Source organism: Alligator sinensis, unplaced genomic scaffold (assembly GCF_000455745.1).
Source record: "Alligator sinensis unplaced genomic scaffold, ASM45574v1 scaffold453_1, whole genome shotgun sequence".
Lineage (NCBI taxonomy): Eukaryota > Metazoa > Chordata > Crocodylia > Alligatoridae > Alligator > Alligator sinensis.
This window is the reverse complement of record NW_005842485.1, coordinates 1,125,410-1,141,901: the sequence shown is the minus strand read 5'-3', so window position 1 is coordinate 1,141,901 and position 16,492 is coordinate 1,125,410. Positions and strand designations below refer to the sequence as shown.

Genomic DNA, 16,492 nt, shown 5'->3' with positions numbered 1-16,492 from the left:
TGCATCGGGATGGTTTGTTCCTGCAATCTCAGTAAGGTTTCCTTAAAGTACAGCCGGCTCTCCTGGACTCCCCTCCCTGTCAGACTGGCTTCCCAGGGTATCCTGCCCATGAGTTCCCTAAGCAAGTCGAAGTCTGTTTTTCTGAAGTCCAGGGTCCTTACTCCGCTGCTCTCCATCTTTCCTTTCCTTAGAAGCCTGAACTCAATCTCGTGGTCACTGTTGCCCAAGTTGCCATCTACTACTACATTCCCCAAATCATCCCTGTTTGTGAGCAGCAGGTCAAGAGCACGGCTCATAGTTGGCCGCTCCAGCACTTGCACCAGGAAGTTGTCCCCGAGACTCTCCAAAATCTTCCTGGATTGCCTGTGCATTGCTGTGTTGCCCTCCCAGCAGATGTCAGGATGACTGAAGTCCCCCATGAGAACCAGCACCGGTGACTTGGAAACTTCTGCTAGTTGTCTGAAGAAAGCCTCATAACCCCACCAGGACATCACCCTTGATGCTCTCCACCAGGACATCACCCTTGATGCTCTCCCCTCTAACCTTAACCCAGAGACTTTCAACAGGCCTATCTCGTGTTTCATAATGAAGCTCTGAGCAATCATACAGCTCTTTTACATAAAGTGCAACTCCTCTTCTCCCCTGCTTGTTCTTCCTGAACAGTTTGCACCCATCCACGACCATGCTCGTCATGCGAGCTCCCACCAAGTCTCTGTTATTCCAGTCACATCATAGGTCTGTGAACGTGCAAGGACTTCCAATTCCTCCTGCTTGTTTCCCAGGCTCTGTGCATTTATGTACAGGCACCTGAGGTGACTAGCTTATTGCCCTTTCTCAGGAAGAATGAGACCTCCCCTGCTTCCCTATTTACCTCAGGGCTTTGTTCTCCATCCCCCTGCAAACCTAGTTTAAAGCCCTCCTTAATAAGTTAGTGAGTCTGTCTGCAAAGATGCTCTTCCCTCTCTTTGTCATGTGGGTCCCGTCTCTTCCTAGCAATCCTTCTTTTTGGAACATCATCCCATGGTCGAAGAAGCTGAATCCCTGCTGGCAACACCATCTGCGCAGTTATGCACTGATCTGCAGGATGCATCTGCTCCTGCCAGGGCCCTTCCCCTTGATCAGAAGAATTGAGAACACCACCTGAGCCCCTGCCCCCTTCACCCTCACACCCAGAGTCCTGTAGTCATACTTGAACTGCTCAAGATCTCCCTGGCATTATCACTGGTACCCACATGGATAAGCAGCATAGAGTAGTAGCCAGAGGGTCAGACAAATCTCAGTAATCCTTCCGTGACATCTTGGATCTCCATTGTGCTCAAGTTTCAACAACAAACCTTTTTGCTAGACCTGGAGCTTTGGGGAGCATCTGGTTCTTGGGCTCCAGATCTGGAGGGGACAGAGGGGTCTCCACTAAACTGAGATGCTGGTCTCAATCAGTGGCTGTGTTTCAGTGTGATGGCCCACGTGTCTTGGCCCTCCCAGAGGCAGGGACAGATGAGGCTCAGAGTGCGTCCCCTGGCTGACATTTGAGCAGTGTCTCTCCACTGTGGCTTTGCTGAGACAGACATTGTGATGGATGAGCCCATTCTTCATCGCACCTGTTTGCTCAATGGGCCAGACTGCTTGCTCTTACTTTTGGACGTGTCCTATGCCACATATGTTCTCTGTCATTACACAAAGGGCTTTTGATCTGCAACGGAGCTGAACAAACAGGCATCTGTCCGTTCTCACGCCGCCCTCTGCTGTATTTCTCCCCGTGCTCTCTCAACACCAGGCTGCCTGATGGGAACTGGAAAGGGTTGTTACAAACAGCCCCGTCGCCCACATTAGGATACATCCACGAGTGGTCTGGCTCCCTCTCTGCAGGGGTCCAGTTGTGGGGTTCACGATAACAGCTTGAGATACTTGGTAGTAGACAAAAGGAATGCAGCAAAGGCATATGGCCTTGAACACCACCCCCCATCAGCTACATATGCTCTGGGGGCACTTGGGTCACCAAAAGTGGAGCAGGGGAGAGCACTGATGCCTCCATGTACCAAAGGAGGGGTCCCTAACTTCATACCCCACTCCCCATAAAGCCAAAGACTAAGGAGGAGCTGAGTCTGAAGCCTCTTTTTTGGTGCATATGCCCAGGAAAGGGGAGCCCCATGCTGTTTCTGCATGCCATCATAGTTGCCCGGATGCCCCTCCCCTGTGATGCAGGGACCAGGCAAGGGCCAGAGGGGAAGAAACGGGTTTATTCAACAGCAATGGAAAAACAGAGTGAAGGAAATGTCCATCGGGGCCCATCTGGGTGCCTCCCTCACCCCCTCTGCCTCCCAGTGTCCAGGGCTCAAGGGATGCAGGTGGTGGCAAACTGTGGCCAAGGTGTCTATGGCTTCTGGGTGGGCACGGGCCCAGCTGTGGTGATGATGGAGGGGCTGGCCAGGCTGCCGCTCAGCGCAATGAGGGTGGTGCCTGCCCCAGTGGGTAGCACGCCCTGTGGCAGCAAGTGCCTGCTGGTCAGTGTCTCCCGGGTGTGCAGAACTGTACTGCCCTCGTCCACCACAGAGGGTACCCGTCCCAGTGTCTCTACGGCCCCCAGTGCATGGCCGAGGGCTGCAGCGGCACCTTTGGACAGGCCAGCCTTGTCCCCAGCGTGGGCCAGGGCCCCATCGCTCTTCACAGCAGCCAGCGTTGAGGTGAGGATGACGGTCTTGGAGGTGGCTTGCAGGACCGGGCCTACCTTGGTGTGGGCCAGACTGGGCGAGCTGGGGGTGCCAGCCAGAGCAGAGGCAGTGAAGGTGCCTGTGGGGGAGCTAGCGGAGCCTGACGGGGCGCTGGAGGCCGCCTCAGCCATCACGGACTTGGTGAGTGCAGACAGCTTGGCATCTGACATGACGTACAGCGTCTTCATGGGGCTGGTGCTGGGCGCTAGAGAGAGAGGGAACCAGAAACAGCTCAGCCTTGGCCCTGCTGGATCCCTGCCCCAGGTGCAGGCACCACACTGGCAGCTGGACCACATGGGGGCATGAGTTGCCCTACATGTCCCAACCTGTCCTGCACCTGTGGCATCCCCATTCCTCCCCTGATAGCTAATGTGGCCACCCTGGTGCTGCTTCTGCTGCCTTTGATTGCCTTTGCCAACACCCTAGGGAATTATGCATAGAAAAATTCAAAATGATGCACCGGAGAACTCAAAATTAGGCAAAATTAATTACTTTAATTTGTAAAAAATCCCCCCAAAACAAACAAACTAAATATGCCACTATTTGAACCTTCTTTAGAAATATATGCAGGTACTCTATATGGTTGGGGGGGTAGTATAGGGTGTGTGTGGGTGTGTAGGGGGTGGATTTATGAAGTTGTGGGGGTTGCGGGTATGGGGGTGTGTGGGGGGTTTGTAGACAGGTGGGGGGGTGTGGGTATGAGACAATGTGGGGTTTGTGGGGAGCGTTGTGGGTGGAGGGGTAAAGGGGTATGGTTCTGTGCATTTTGTAGCTGGGTGTGGGACCCCGCCCCCCTGCCACACATTTCCGGCGGCTCAGCAGCAGCAGGCAGTGGGCCCTCAGAGCAATCATGGCTGTGGCAGGCAGAGCCCGTGGCAGTGCAGGCTTTTGGCTGAGTCTCAGGGCCTGCATGTGCTGGCAGAATTGGCCTGGCCTACTGGCATGTGCCTTCAAACCAGACCAGGCTGGCTCTGTGCCAGCATGTGAGGCTCATGGCACTGATGGCAGGAGCTGCATGCCATCAGGCTGGGCAGGCTCCTTGCCTCCAACATGGAGGCACTGAGCCAGCTGGCCTGGCCCGATGGTGCTTGGACCGGGAGCTTGGACCAGGCAGGCTCCGTGCCTCCATTTGGGGCTTCCAGTGGGAAGCTGCAACTGGAGGCAAGCAGGAGGCTGCCTGGCCCAATGACACGACTCCATGCCTCCACGTGCAGCTTCTTGCACAGCCTGATGGTGCGTGGCTCCTAGTCCACAAGTCAGAGCCAGGCTGGGCCAGGCCTCCATGTGGGGCTTCCAGCCCTCCAGCATGAAACTGCACCTGGAGGCACAGAGTTAAGCGCCATTGGGCCGGGCAGGCTCCGTGCCTCCATATGTGGCTTCCCACTGGAGGGCTGGAAGCCCCACTGGCTGACCCGGCCTGACAGTGCACAGCCCATAACCACCTCACAAACTCCACATCCACCCACACATGCCCCCACATCCAGCCCCCTTCCTGCAGGCAGAAGCTCCCCTCCCCACTTACCCACCTGTCTAGTCACACAGCTCAGCTTCAACATCTTGGAGGTGGGGGCATAGAGCCTGTCACAGTTAAATTATGCAAGTATGCAGTCATGCCTTTTATGCACAAAATTGCATGGATGCATATTTGCATAATTCCCCAAGGTGTAACCAGCACCATGGCCCTGGGCAAAGCTGGCTCATTGCCATCCAGCAGCACCATGGGGGCACTAACGCCATCTGTCGAGAAGCCTGTGCCCCTCACCCCACCCTGGGTGGCAGGAGCCTGCAATGCCCTAAAAGTGGAGAGGCAAAGACCATCCTGCCCCTCCCAACCCCCCCCAAGCCAGGCCTCTGGGCCCAGTTAGCTCCAGCCAGGGGCATGACAACCTAGCCAGGGGAGCTCCCACTCTATTAGAGATGCCTTGGGGCACCAGGTCACCTGTCCAGGAGGTTGGGGGCTGGGGGGCAATCAGGTTGTGAAAAACAACACCTTTGAGCCCGATAGGGCTCCTGAGGGGGCAGCACTGCCCATCCCAGCCCCCTGCTGCCATGGAAACAGGTCTCTTCCTTCCCTCATGGCCTGCCCCGGGTGGAGGGAAGCTGCCAAAGCCGGGGGGGGGGGACATAGCTCCTCACACCAGGTCCCAGACCCCACAACTGGCCCTTATACCCCCTCACCCCTGCTCCTGGTCGACGTGGCCTGTGTGCATACAGCACCTGGTGCTTACGAGACACCAGTAGAATACAAGCAGCACCAATGTGGCCACAGGCACATCAATGCCAGTGGGAGTAACTGGGCCTGCCCAGCAGCAGGGCAGCCAGCTCTCCTGCCCCAAGCCTGCGACAGACCTGTTCCCAGGGCCTCGGTGAGGCACCTGGGGGATGGTAGGCAAGAACAGGGAATGCAGCGGCGGGTAAGGGGACAGGGGCAGGCGGCATTAACCCCCCTAAGTGCTGGCTTTGAGAGCTGCAATGAGAGGCCCCTGTGGGCCAGATGACGTGACCCCACAGCTCCAATCTGGCCTGGAAGCCCTAGAGCTGGAAAGCAGCTGCCCACAGAGCCCAGCTTGACTTGACCAACATGGCTTGCAACCTGCCTCTTCCAGGGCACTAAGTACCCCCTGGCTCAGGCACAAGCCAGCGTGGGGGCAGGGGCAGCCCAGGCAAGGAGAAGCACAGCCAGGGTACAGTGGTTCTGGCGCTTACTGAGGACAGAGCTGTCAGGAGAGCACGGATCTGAACACCAGAACCAGACACAATGTGGGCAGCTCTGGCCTGCCCACTGTGCCCACCCCAGCCCTTCCCTTCACATCAGAGGGCAGAGCTGTGGCCCTGGGGCTGGAACTGGGTAGGACACAGTGGGCTGTGCCCAGCTGGGCTGTGGTCCCACAGCCCATGCTGGCCTGTGCTGGGGAGAGGAGCTGGCATCAGCCGCGCATGCTTTTGGGTAAACCTAGTTGTACTCCAGAACCTAAGCACAGGCTAGAGAGGGGAACAGAGAGACACTTAGGCAGGCGAGCTAGTAAGGTACACACAGAGGTCCCTACTCTACTGCAGGCGCTCCAGTGCAGAGCTCTGAGCCACGAGAACCGGTCGCAGCCAGGCAGCCGTGTGCCCCCACTGCATGCCCCACCAGGCCGGCGCAGCTCTGTCCGGGCCCAGGGGCCTTGCCCCACGACTGCCATGCGCCTCACCTAGGGATGGCATTGCTGCAGGCGCCAGGTGGGACGCGGGGTCTCCGGGGGCTGTCTCTGCGCCGGCCTGGCCTTTGCCGAGATCCAGCGGAGGCAGCAGCTTGCCCACGGAGGCAGCGGGGGAGGCCACGTTCCCAGTAGCGCCATCCAGAGCCTGGAAGGGGTAAAGGAGTTGAGAGCCGCGTGGGAGCCCCCATCATGTCCCACTTCCCTGCTTGGCACTGGCACCTACCGCACCCTCCAGGGGTGTCAAGCCGGCCCTGCAAACCCCTTTATACAAATGCGAGCCGGTGCTATCCTGGCATCTTGGGGATTTTAAGCTGGGTTGGCTTGAGTGAAGGGGGGCTGACAACAGTGGCACTGAACTAGCCTGCACCTGGGTAGCTCCAAGCCTAGAGCAGAGAGGACTGCAGAGTAGCTGGGCTGGCTGAAGATCATGGTTGGCTTAAACCCCTGCTCCAGGCAGGATCAGCCCCAACCAAGCCCCCACTAAGGCATGTCCCTGTTTAAACTTTGCCCCAGCCCCATGCACAGAGACCAGGCCTGTTGCTCACAGACACTGAGAGCCCCAATGCTGCTCTAGGTGACACTGGAGATGAGATCCGGCAAGCGCCCTGCCACTGCCCAAGAGTTAAATGCACTGAGACCCCAGGCAGAGGCTGTGCCCCTGCTGCAGGTGATGGCAAACCCCTCAGCCTGTGCCCATCTGAGCTGGAGGGGAGTTCTTTCCTGATCCCAATGCATCATTAGGCTGAGCCTCAGTGGAGGAGCATGACCCTCTAGCCACGATACTACAGGTTTGTTCCTGGCAGGAGCAAGGGCCCAGCTCAGTCACCCTCCCCAGCTTGGGCTGCAGCCAACACCTGGCACTGCTGAAGAGGGGGAAAAACCCCTGACCACCATGCAACAGGAAGGAAGGAGATTCCTTCCTAGCCCCGCATGCCAACCAGTAGAGCCCAGAGGCCTGGGATTAACAAGACTCCCTGCCCCGTGCTGCATTCAATTTTTCCCCTGGCCCCGCTATCTGGGGGCATCACACACTTGACCAGACGCTCACTCCAATCATTTGGCCTCTGGATGGACATGGTGGGAGAAAACTCAAGCTCTCTATAAGGGTACCTTTGAAGCCCCATGGCACAGGCAGGGAGACCTGGGTCCAGAGACCCAGCCACACAAGCTAAAGAGAAAACCCAAGGAGTCCTATGCTTTGAACAGAGGGTCCTTTCCCCTCTGGAGCTTTCTAGGCAGAACAGGACCCCCCCCCCTCACTGCCCACCATGCCAAACCTCCTACCATGGCAGCTTGGGCATGGCTAGCACTTCATCACGCTGCCTGCCACAGCTGTGCCCGGTGAACCGAGCACTGCAACCATTACCATTCTCTCTAGCATACAATATGTGCCTTTTGTGCCTGGCCGTTCGTGGCCCAGGCAACTGTAACGAGATTGTGCAACGAATTTGGATGAGGCTGGGGCCATCCTGAAGGCAGCACCAGGGTCTTCAGGATGTAGCTTTATGGGCGACCAGGATGGCCCCCAGCTAGACTCGGGGGTGGCTCATCTCACTGTACTTGCCTGGTCTGGGCAATCAGAGGCCAGGCCGCTGGTGTCAGCATCTGGGCACTCACAAAGCTGTCATGACCAATGCACCCCTGCTGTCTACTTGCTTTAGCCCGTTTGCAGCCAGACAGATGGATGCTCCAGGCTGTTTTTCTTTCCATAGGTCCCTCACACTCCAAACCCCTTCTGAGCAGACTATGAGCAGGTAACAATCACGCTGATCCGAGCACGGCAGTGTACAGATGCCTGTTACACTGGGGCATGGGGAGGGGTCATAGCATATTGGGGTGCCCTGAGATCCTTCTCTAAGTGTGCTGCAAGGTCCCACACAATATTAGCATGGTGAAGTGAACAAACACCTCTGTGTGATTCAAAAGGGGAAATCCAGGCCCCTAGCACACATTACACATATCAAGCAATTCACTGGTCCATTGCGCAATAAGTTTAGATCGGCTGCACGTGCAAAGTAAGGGTCACACATTTAACAGGTTAATCACACAATAAATTTACACTGGCCACACATGCCAAATGATTATCACTTCATAAAACTGTTTGTCAGCTACAGAAAAGAGTCAACCTGCAACCAAGTTAGTGCTTGAACAGGCATAAATCTTTATAGCTGGTTTCTATCCAGCTTCCATTTGAAAGCATGGCACAGTCCCAGAGATTTCCAACAGGAACCTGAGTGCCCTGCTGGGGTCTTTGCCATGGAAGAACTGCTCTAGGATGTTTTCTGTAATCAAGAAATAAGTAAAAGCAAAGAGCTGGCGTTTTCCAAGGGAGGCTTGGAGTCTAATGGAGGCAGCTTCGAGTCTAACAAGCTTGAGAACCACAAGGTATGCTGGGATGGGCAATCTCTCCATCCCCACAGGCAACGGATTTGCAGCCATGGGACGGTCCCTGAAATGCATCTCAACCCCCCTTCCCCTTCTAACCCCATGCCACTCGCTTCACCCCAACAGCATCATGGCGAGATCCAGGCTGGAGACATGTCAGCACCGTGCCAGACCCCGCTGTAGCCCTTTTCATGAAGGCACAGCTGGAGCTGCACCCAGAAACCGAAAAAGGCAATAATTACAGTAACTACTGGAGCATGACTGAGGAAACAGCTCCCTATTCTTATTACTGTATGTTCTGGTATAGAACACACCCTTGAAATACAAGACACACCTTTGCTTTTGAATGACAGATGAAGAAAATAAGATCTTTTCTTCAAGGAAGTGACTGAGGAGCAGCTGCCAGGGAACTGGGCTTGCTCACTATTCTGCTTCCTGTGAATCGGGTGAAGATTTTACTTCCATTTTTGCCCAGAACGGGCAAAACCTGCTCTTACTGTATTTCTTGCATATAACACACATCACATCACGAGCCAAAAACACTACATACTATATGCAAAAAATACAGTAAGACAGCTGCTTCCCATGGGGCTCCTGGCAAGAGCCATACAACAAAGTAGCTTTGGCACACGGGTTCATACTGGTAGTCAACTTCATGGCTTGTATCACATAGCCTAATTGCCAGTACCTGGACACTGGTTACAGATCCACCCTAAGCAGTTTGTCCAACATGGGTAATGGAGCCCTGGAAAGAACTGTGCCACTCGGGACAGCTGCTTCACGGCACACCTGGACAGCAGAGGCTGCCTGAGGCTGAGATCTCCAGGCTCCAGCAGGTCCCTGGCATGATTCATTGGCACTATTATTACCTTCAACAGAACCACTATTCCAGTTCTGGCAATACTCCTCAATCATACCAGGCTGGTGAAATGGCACCAGCAATGGGGCTGAGGGATCCAGTTGCTCCCTGCTTTGCCGTTAACAGACAAACAAGGCCGACTGTCTGCGGCCCTCATGCCTATTCCAACAGGCCAGGCTTCCAGGGGCTCAGACACCCCTGGCACCACCAATTCAACACGGCATCTCTTTTCCGGGGCTCCCAGTATCTGGCAACCTCTCTGACAACACTGGCTCAAGCTGCCACACAGACAGAGTGGGAGCTGGGCATTGCTGGGGTTCCTAGGAAGATTCCAGGCCTGCCCTGAAGCAGTTAAAAGCAGGAGAGAAGGAGGTGAGGAGAAGGGACGACACCTTTCAAAGGTCCTCCCTTACCCTTAGGGTTTTGGCCCCTGTGGGAGTGGAATGTTTGCTCACCTGCAGGAGCTGGATGCCACACCCATGGCCAGAGCTGGGAGACCTCAGCCACAGCTGGCCTCAAGGGCTCCCCTGTCCTGAAGGCCCAGCATTGTCCCAAAGCAGCAGAGCAGAGGCCAGGCTAGTTCTGACATGCACCCTCCCCAGAGAGGCCACCAACACTACAGCTCTGTGTGGGGTGGTCCATACTGTTGCTGCATCCAGACACAGAGCAGCACCTGGCGTCAGATGCATCCTGCGAGGCTCAGCCAGGCTAAATCAGCCCAAGCCACATGGCCATGACTTGCTGGGGCTCCCACATGTCCTCCCAGTGCTACAGTCGAGCCCCAGTCCCATGGGTGCGACTGCCCTGGCAGGGCAGGCTGGGAGGGGAAGAGGGCCCCTGGCCCCTGAAGAGGTCTCCTGGCCCCTGGTTATGGAAGACAAGGTCACTTGGGCTTCCCAGGCCAGGGCACCACAGCACACAGTTCCCCCCAGCAGCCACCAGGAGAGATGGGCCCTGGTAGGTGGTGACAGCAGCATGGCCTCTGCCCCGCGGCCCATCCTCCCTTGAGACGAGGTACCCAAGTTACCTGAGGCACATGGGGCTGCATTGGCTGCTCCTCCAGCGGGGACTGAAGAGCCCCCATGGCCGCCTGGCTCAGCGTAGTGACACGGCTGGGCTGCCCCCGGAGGGTCACCGTGATGGTAGTTGGGGCCTTCAGGCCTAGAAACCACAAGTGTGGGACACATCATGAGGAGCAAGCAGGGGCAAGATACATCACGGCCATGGGGGGTTGGGACATATCACAGCTGGTGGGAGCGAGACACGTCACAGCTACAGTTCATGGGGGGCAAGACATGTCATGGTCAGTGTGTGGGGGGACAAGATACATCATAGGTCACAGGGAGGCAAAGTAAGTCACGAATGTGGGAAGCGAGACATGTCCTGGCATGAGCCCACAGGAAACAAAGGGCTACAAGCTTAAGAGGCACCTCAGAGAGCCAACAGGCAGGGTGGGCACCTGGCACACTCCACAGCACACCCACAGACTGACCCATGAGATTCAGCTTGGCCCAGTACTGAAGGACACATTCAGAGAGCCTCAGATTGACCCCTGCCAGAGAAAAAGAAAGGCTGTCATGCCAGCTACAGGGATTCCATTCTCACCTGCAGCCTGGTTGGAGATCTGGGCCAGTCCAGGGAGGCTGCTGGCCAGCTTGGCCAGGCCCCCGTTGGTCAGCAGCTGGTGGATGGCTGTGGGCTTTCCCCCCGCAGAGGCTCCCAGTGCCAGGGACGTGGCCACGGGGATGGTACGGACAATGGTACCCGCAGCCGTGGTGATGGTACCCAGGTTCTGGAGGGCTGCGGGCGTTTTCACAGCTGAGGCCTGCTAAAGGAAGCCAGGAAGAGCTGTGAGCACCAGAAAGAGGTGGCTCCCTCCCTGCATCTTCCTCTCATCTAGTCTAGGGTCTCATGGAGGCAGGCCGCTGAAGCCCATGGGGCCCACGGTATACTGCACCCCAACTCAAAGAAAACCCAGGCTGTAGGTCCTTCTCCCCCTTCCCTTCTTCCACTACCTCTGTACTCAGTGTCTGAGCCAGAGAAGGCATCTGGAAGGATGCCATGGCACCCATGACCTCCCACCCCAAACTCTCCCCTCCCAGATGGGGGCTTACCTGGGCAGGCGGCCCCGGGGGCACACTGCTGACTGGGAGGGCTGGAGCCTTGGTACCAATGTCCTGCAGGCTGAAGCTCAAGCCCTGCAGGAGGCTGCTAGCCGAGGCAGCGCCTGGAAGGAAACAGAGCTAGGAGGTGATCACTGGGGCTGACCCACAGATTGCAGCCTCCCATGTATGCTCCTGGCCATGAATGCAGCCTTGAAGAAGCCCCGGCCCAATGACAGATGACCAGCCCACCCCTCAACTCCTCCTGACACCACTGGAAAGGTCCCACAAGCTTCTGTAGGAGCAGGATGTGGCCTGGCGCTGGAGTGCCCAAGCCCAGAGAGAACACTCAGCTGCCCCTGCCGGCTCGAAGCCAAGGTGCCGAGTTGTCAGGGAGTCCTCATACCCCAAAACCCTCGGTGCTGGTGCCTCACTTGAGTTCTCCTCATGGAGTGCTGATCCCAGAGACGGGCTCAGCCTGACTTGCACAGAGACAGAAATGAACAGAGATAAATAGGCCAGGCCATGCCAACGCTGATAAACTCCCCACCAGGGACAGACTCTGACTACACACCACACAACTCATGAGTTCCCAGCTTCCCTATGGTTTGGTCCAGATTTTGCTCAGAGGAAGGAGTGGGAATACAGGAAAGTTTGAACGAAAGGCCTGTGTGCGGCATGTAGAATTGGCTGCTATTTCAAGGACGACTGGATCTGCCCAGGAGCCAACGTAACCATTGTTCCCTATTGCAGGGGTGGACAATCTATGGAACATGTGCCACAAGTGGCATGGGCGGCTGCCATGTGTGACATGAAGGAGGATGGGGCAGGGGACAGAAAGCACAGCAGCAGATGGGGCAGGGGGCAGAAAGCACAGCAGCAGATGGGGCAGGGGGCACAGGCAGAAAGCAGAAAGCAGATCAGGCAGGAAAAGGGGATTGGAGTGGCACCCAAAAAAGGATAAAGAGATTAACTTGTGGCCCACCAGCCAAGAAGGTTCCCCCCTGCTGCTCCCCCATTGGGAAATGGCCCCTCCCCCGCCACCAAATCAAGAGAGGCAGGTACCTTGGAGAGTGCCGCTGGGCTGGGTCTGCAGGCAGTGGGCACTGCTGGCCACCAGCCGGCTCTGGAGGGTGTGGAAGGCGCTGGGTGCTGTGCTGCTGGGGATCACAGCTGAGGGGGTCGGGCTGATGGCTGAGGTCTCTGCTGCCGAGCTCAGCCTGGGAAGCAAGACAGAGCCACTTTGATGAGCTCCATTCCCAAGCGGGTGGGACAGGGAGGCCTCCATGAGGCACCCCTTGTTAGCTTAACAGCATGACCAGGCTGTGCCACCAGCCTTCAAACACCCCAGGGGTGATGACAGAGGATGGAGATGGGGGCTCTTCTCTGCAGCTGCAAAGGGACAGGACTAGGAACAATGGTCTCAAGCTGCAGCATGGGACACCAAGGCTGGAGATGAGGAACAGCTAACAACTAATGACTCCCTGCCCTTCGCCCCAGTGCTGGGGAGAATGATGAGCCACCAACTGCAAGGCACCAGGCACTGAGCAGCAAGGTGTCAGGCCTTCAAACGGAGTAGGCTTTCAGTCTCAGGGCTGTACCTATCAGCAGCACCCACTCTACTGTAATTACCTGCAAACCACACACACCTTCCCCCTCAGCACATCAGCCCTCCAAAACTGCAAGGGGGGGGATGTTGGGAGGGCAGCTGCCTGAAGCAGGGGAAGTCGATTTTTGTACCCATATTAAAGCACAGGGAGGTAGTAATGCCTGCTGGGGCTGTGCCACTGTCCCTGGCCTCAGGGAGAGAAGCAGTGAAGTGCAATCTTTAGCGCACAGGTTTAACCTCCTCAGAGCCTCTGAACAACACAATCTCTTTTGCTCCCCTTTGCCTCCCCAAGCAAGGTGTGGGTCCTCTTTAGGGAATTTGTGGTATGCCAGAAAATACAGTACCTGGTGCTGCTGGGGCACCCCACCCAAATGCCCCCCATCTCTGGAGCCAATGGTATGGGCAGTGTCTTGGCTCACAGCTCTACCTCTTCCAGGGGTGATCAGAGCCGCCCCAGGCTCTAGGGTTCCCAGACCAAAGCCACCCCCTCCCTCCCCCAGAAACAGACCCCAACAGACGCTGCGGCACTCACTTGGGGGTGGCGAGGAGTCCTGACAGCTCCTTGGTGCCTGGCACAGCCTGGCCGACAGTCATGGTGAGGGGCTTTCCTGCAGCCACTGCCAAAGGAAGATATGACGTGTGAGGCTCTCCCAGCTCCAGCGCCTTCCACTGCCCACCAGAACTCGGATGCCATCTGAGATGGAATGGACGTGGGGCCACAGGTGGGAACCGGGGCTGTGGGGTGCCCCCACTGCCCCAGGGTGCAAGGGCAGGGGGTGTCGGGACTCACTTTCTGCCTGGGTGCCGGTGCTGGCTGTGTCCCCATGGGAGACGATGGTCACCTTAATCTTGGCCCGCTTGGATGCCTTGCCGCACGGGGTGGGGCTGGGGGTCTGGTGCCGCTTCAGCTGCAGGCGTGCCTCATCCCTGTCGACCCCGTCTTGCTGCTCAGCTGAGACAGGCACTGGGGGACACAGATGGGAGGCCTGGGACTGGTAGCCACAGCATAGGGGAGAGGGACATGCGCTCAAGCATGGCTCTGCCACTCCCAGTACGCTCCAGCAGCTGTTTCCCAGCCCCCCACACCATCTTCTATATCCCCCAGAGTGCTCTAAGGAAATGGCATCAAACACATGGCTTGTGGTCCCCTCTGGCTCCTGCTAACACAGACCCAAATGCTCTGCGTGGTGCCACTTCTACTGGCCTCAGGCTCAGATCTGACCCAGGGCACAGGGTGAGTTGGACACCCCTGGTCTCTGTGCTGATAAACAAGGCACAAGGACCTCAGGCAGAGGCTCTGCTCACTGTCAAAGCCCCCTGCAAGCCCTGGGGAACTCGCACCCAGAGCCTGAGGAGACACCTCCTAAGTCACAGCTGCTGTCCCAGCTCTGCTCTAGCGTCCCAGGCTGCCAGACCTCCATACACAAGCAGCATCCCCTCTCCTTACCCACCTCCCCCCAGGGAGTCCAGGGATACGGAGCAGCCTGGCTGGTTCATGGTGAAAGGCTAGGCCACACCTCCAGCCCTCTGGTCACCGACCAGTATGCACTGATGCCTTGGTGGCTTGGGCCCGGACCTGGGCCCCAATGCCCACAGGAATGCATCCAAATGTTAATCAGTGCCCCGCCCCCCACCCCAAAGCCACCCTATACCAGACACAGGCCCCTGACATCTGCAGACCTGGGAGGCAAGAAGGGGTGTTGTTTTCCTGGCCCCCAGGTTTCGCACGGGAGGTGGAGACAGGCCTCTGCGGGATGGGTGCCATCCCACTGCACCATAGCTGTGGGCACTGAGCTGGACCCCAGGAGAGATCTGAGCCTGACACTGAAGAAAACTACTTCAGTGGGCATGTGGGGTGCATGAAGGGTTGGGAGCTTGTAACCTCCTTCCCCAGAGTATATGGGGGCAAAGGGAAGCTCCCTAGGATCTTTAATCCTTATAGATCAGCCCTCAACCCGCACACAATGATCAGTCAAACGGTGCAGCCAAAGGACTTCACAGCCTGGCACAGTTCCCGTCTGGCAGACATTGCCTCAGCCCTGGCTTCAGGGTTGCTAATGAAGGGGAACGTATCAGGAGCCCAGCAACGTGAGGCCATAGGCACTTCCTGCTTGAGGTGGCAGGAACACATCCCACCCTGGTCTCACACCACTCATGGCTCCAAATGGCCCCAACACCTGGGATCTGGAGATGAATTAGAAAATCCCAGGGCCAGGGCAGCTCCCGACAGTGTGGGCAAAGCAGAGGAAGCAGCAAAGGAGCAGTGCCACAAGGTACCAGATGGCAGCGACCGAATCGACCCCCTTCCATGGGGCACAGCACCAATGGACACAGTGCTGGAAGCAGTGAGAAAGCACTTCTGTGCCCCCACATATGATCAGCCCCAAAAAGTCATGGCCATTATTTAACCCCTTGAGAGCAGGTGTCAACTCCTTGCAGAAGAGCCTGGAGAACTCTGACCATGTGTAGTGGAACAGCACATGTACTGGTAGTGGTGCTCAGGGTCCTAATGCTCCACAGGGCAGTAGGAGTTGGGGAGAATGTGCAGAACTCTTCTGCTGACATGCCCAGGCTGACCTCACTGCTGACATCTGGGGGACACTGCAAAGCTGTCTTGGGCAGGAACTGATGATTAGAAAAGTCCTTGGAATCCCCAGCCTCTGCCCTGCTTCTCAAGGTAACCAAACTGCCAGGCACGGTGTGTGCTGGGGGGCTGAGGGAAGCACCCTGTGGCATGCCATGGTCTGCAACTGGGTATGAGGGGGGTGGGAAGTCTCTGCCAAGACCACAAGCATCGTCCAGCACATTTCTGTTCACCCCTGTCCTGCTGTGAGTCCCCAACAGTGGCCCCAAGGCACCATGTGCCACCACAGCCAGCGGAATCAGAGACAGACCCTGAGCATTGCGGCCCAACTCCTCTGGATTTACCACTCACACCCAATCTCTCAATGCCCCTGAGGTCAACAAGGTTGCACCATTGTGACTGACCTCTCAAACCAAGTCATGAAGACAACCAGCACCAGCCTCCAGCTTAGCGAAGGCCCCTGCTATGCTGGGATCACAGGACATGAGGCTGGAAGACCCCCCCACACTCCTCCATTGTGATGGCCAGTCCTAGTCATTGCTAGCAGCCAAGCCGAGTATCTTACTTGTTCACATACAACACACAACTTTCCCCCCTTAAACTCAGCAATCAAACACTGAGGGGGGTCACAAGCTCAATCAGGACCCACTGACTTTCTTGGTCCTACCCAGCCCCGTGGCTTCCCACTTCCTTGACACGCCCACTCACTCTTTCTACTGCTCCTATTCCACCAACTGTTTCCCTAGAGCTACTCCATGCCTTCCAGGCCACGAAGCAATACTTGTCCCTGCTGGCTCGCCTGCAGAAAGGACGCTACAACGTAACCAAAAGCACAGCTGACAACAGCACACGCTGCTGACTAAGAGAAGCTGCCAGGCCACGCCATGGATGCTGTGTGGCTGAGAAACACCTGTTACTACCTCGGACATGAGGGAACATGGGTCAGTGAGCATAAGTTAGTAAGGAGCTGATCATTGGGCAGCAACGAGAAAGTAGGAAGCAGAGCAGGGTGGGGGAATGCACGCTGTAGCCCCCCGCCCTG

The 16,492-nt window shown here is 56.9% G+C and overlaps 1 protein-coding gene across 8 annotated transcripts in view; it reads right to left on the bottom strand.

Moving 5' to 3' along the window:
• Positions 1-2,095: 2,095 nt before the first annotated feature.
• Positions 2,096-16,492, bottom strand: part of KANSL3 (KAT8 regulatory NSL complex subunit 3) — a 37,459-nt gene continuing 23,062 nt past the window's right edge. For 3 of the 8 annotated variants that reach the window (XM_014523424.2, XM_025212785.1, XM_014523425.2), the window contains exons 16-23: positions 13,657-13,830; positions 13,399-13,483; positions 12,323-12,477; positions 11,270-11,382; positions 10,761-10,983; positions 10,183-10,316; positions 5,903-6,056; positions 2,107-2,913 (exon numbers count right to left, since the gene is read on the bottom strand). In XM_014523424.2, coding sequence (XP_014378910.1) covers positions 2,372-2,913; positions 5,903-6,056; positions 10,183-10,316; positions 10,761-10,983; positions 11,270-11,382; positions 12,323-12,477; positions 13,399-13,483; positions 13,657-13,830 — 1,580 coding nt within the window. In that variant the 3' untranslated portion in view covers positions 2,107-2,371. Of the gene's footprint in view, positions 2,914-5,902; positions 6,057-10,182; positions 10,317-10,760; positions 10,984-11,269; positions 11,383-12,322; positions 12,478-13,398; positions 13,484-13,656; positions 13,831-16,492 lie in introns of all 8 variants that reach the window. The other 5 variants (XM_025212790.1, XM_014523426.2, XM_025212788.1 and 2 more) reach the window with 5 other exon arrangements.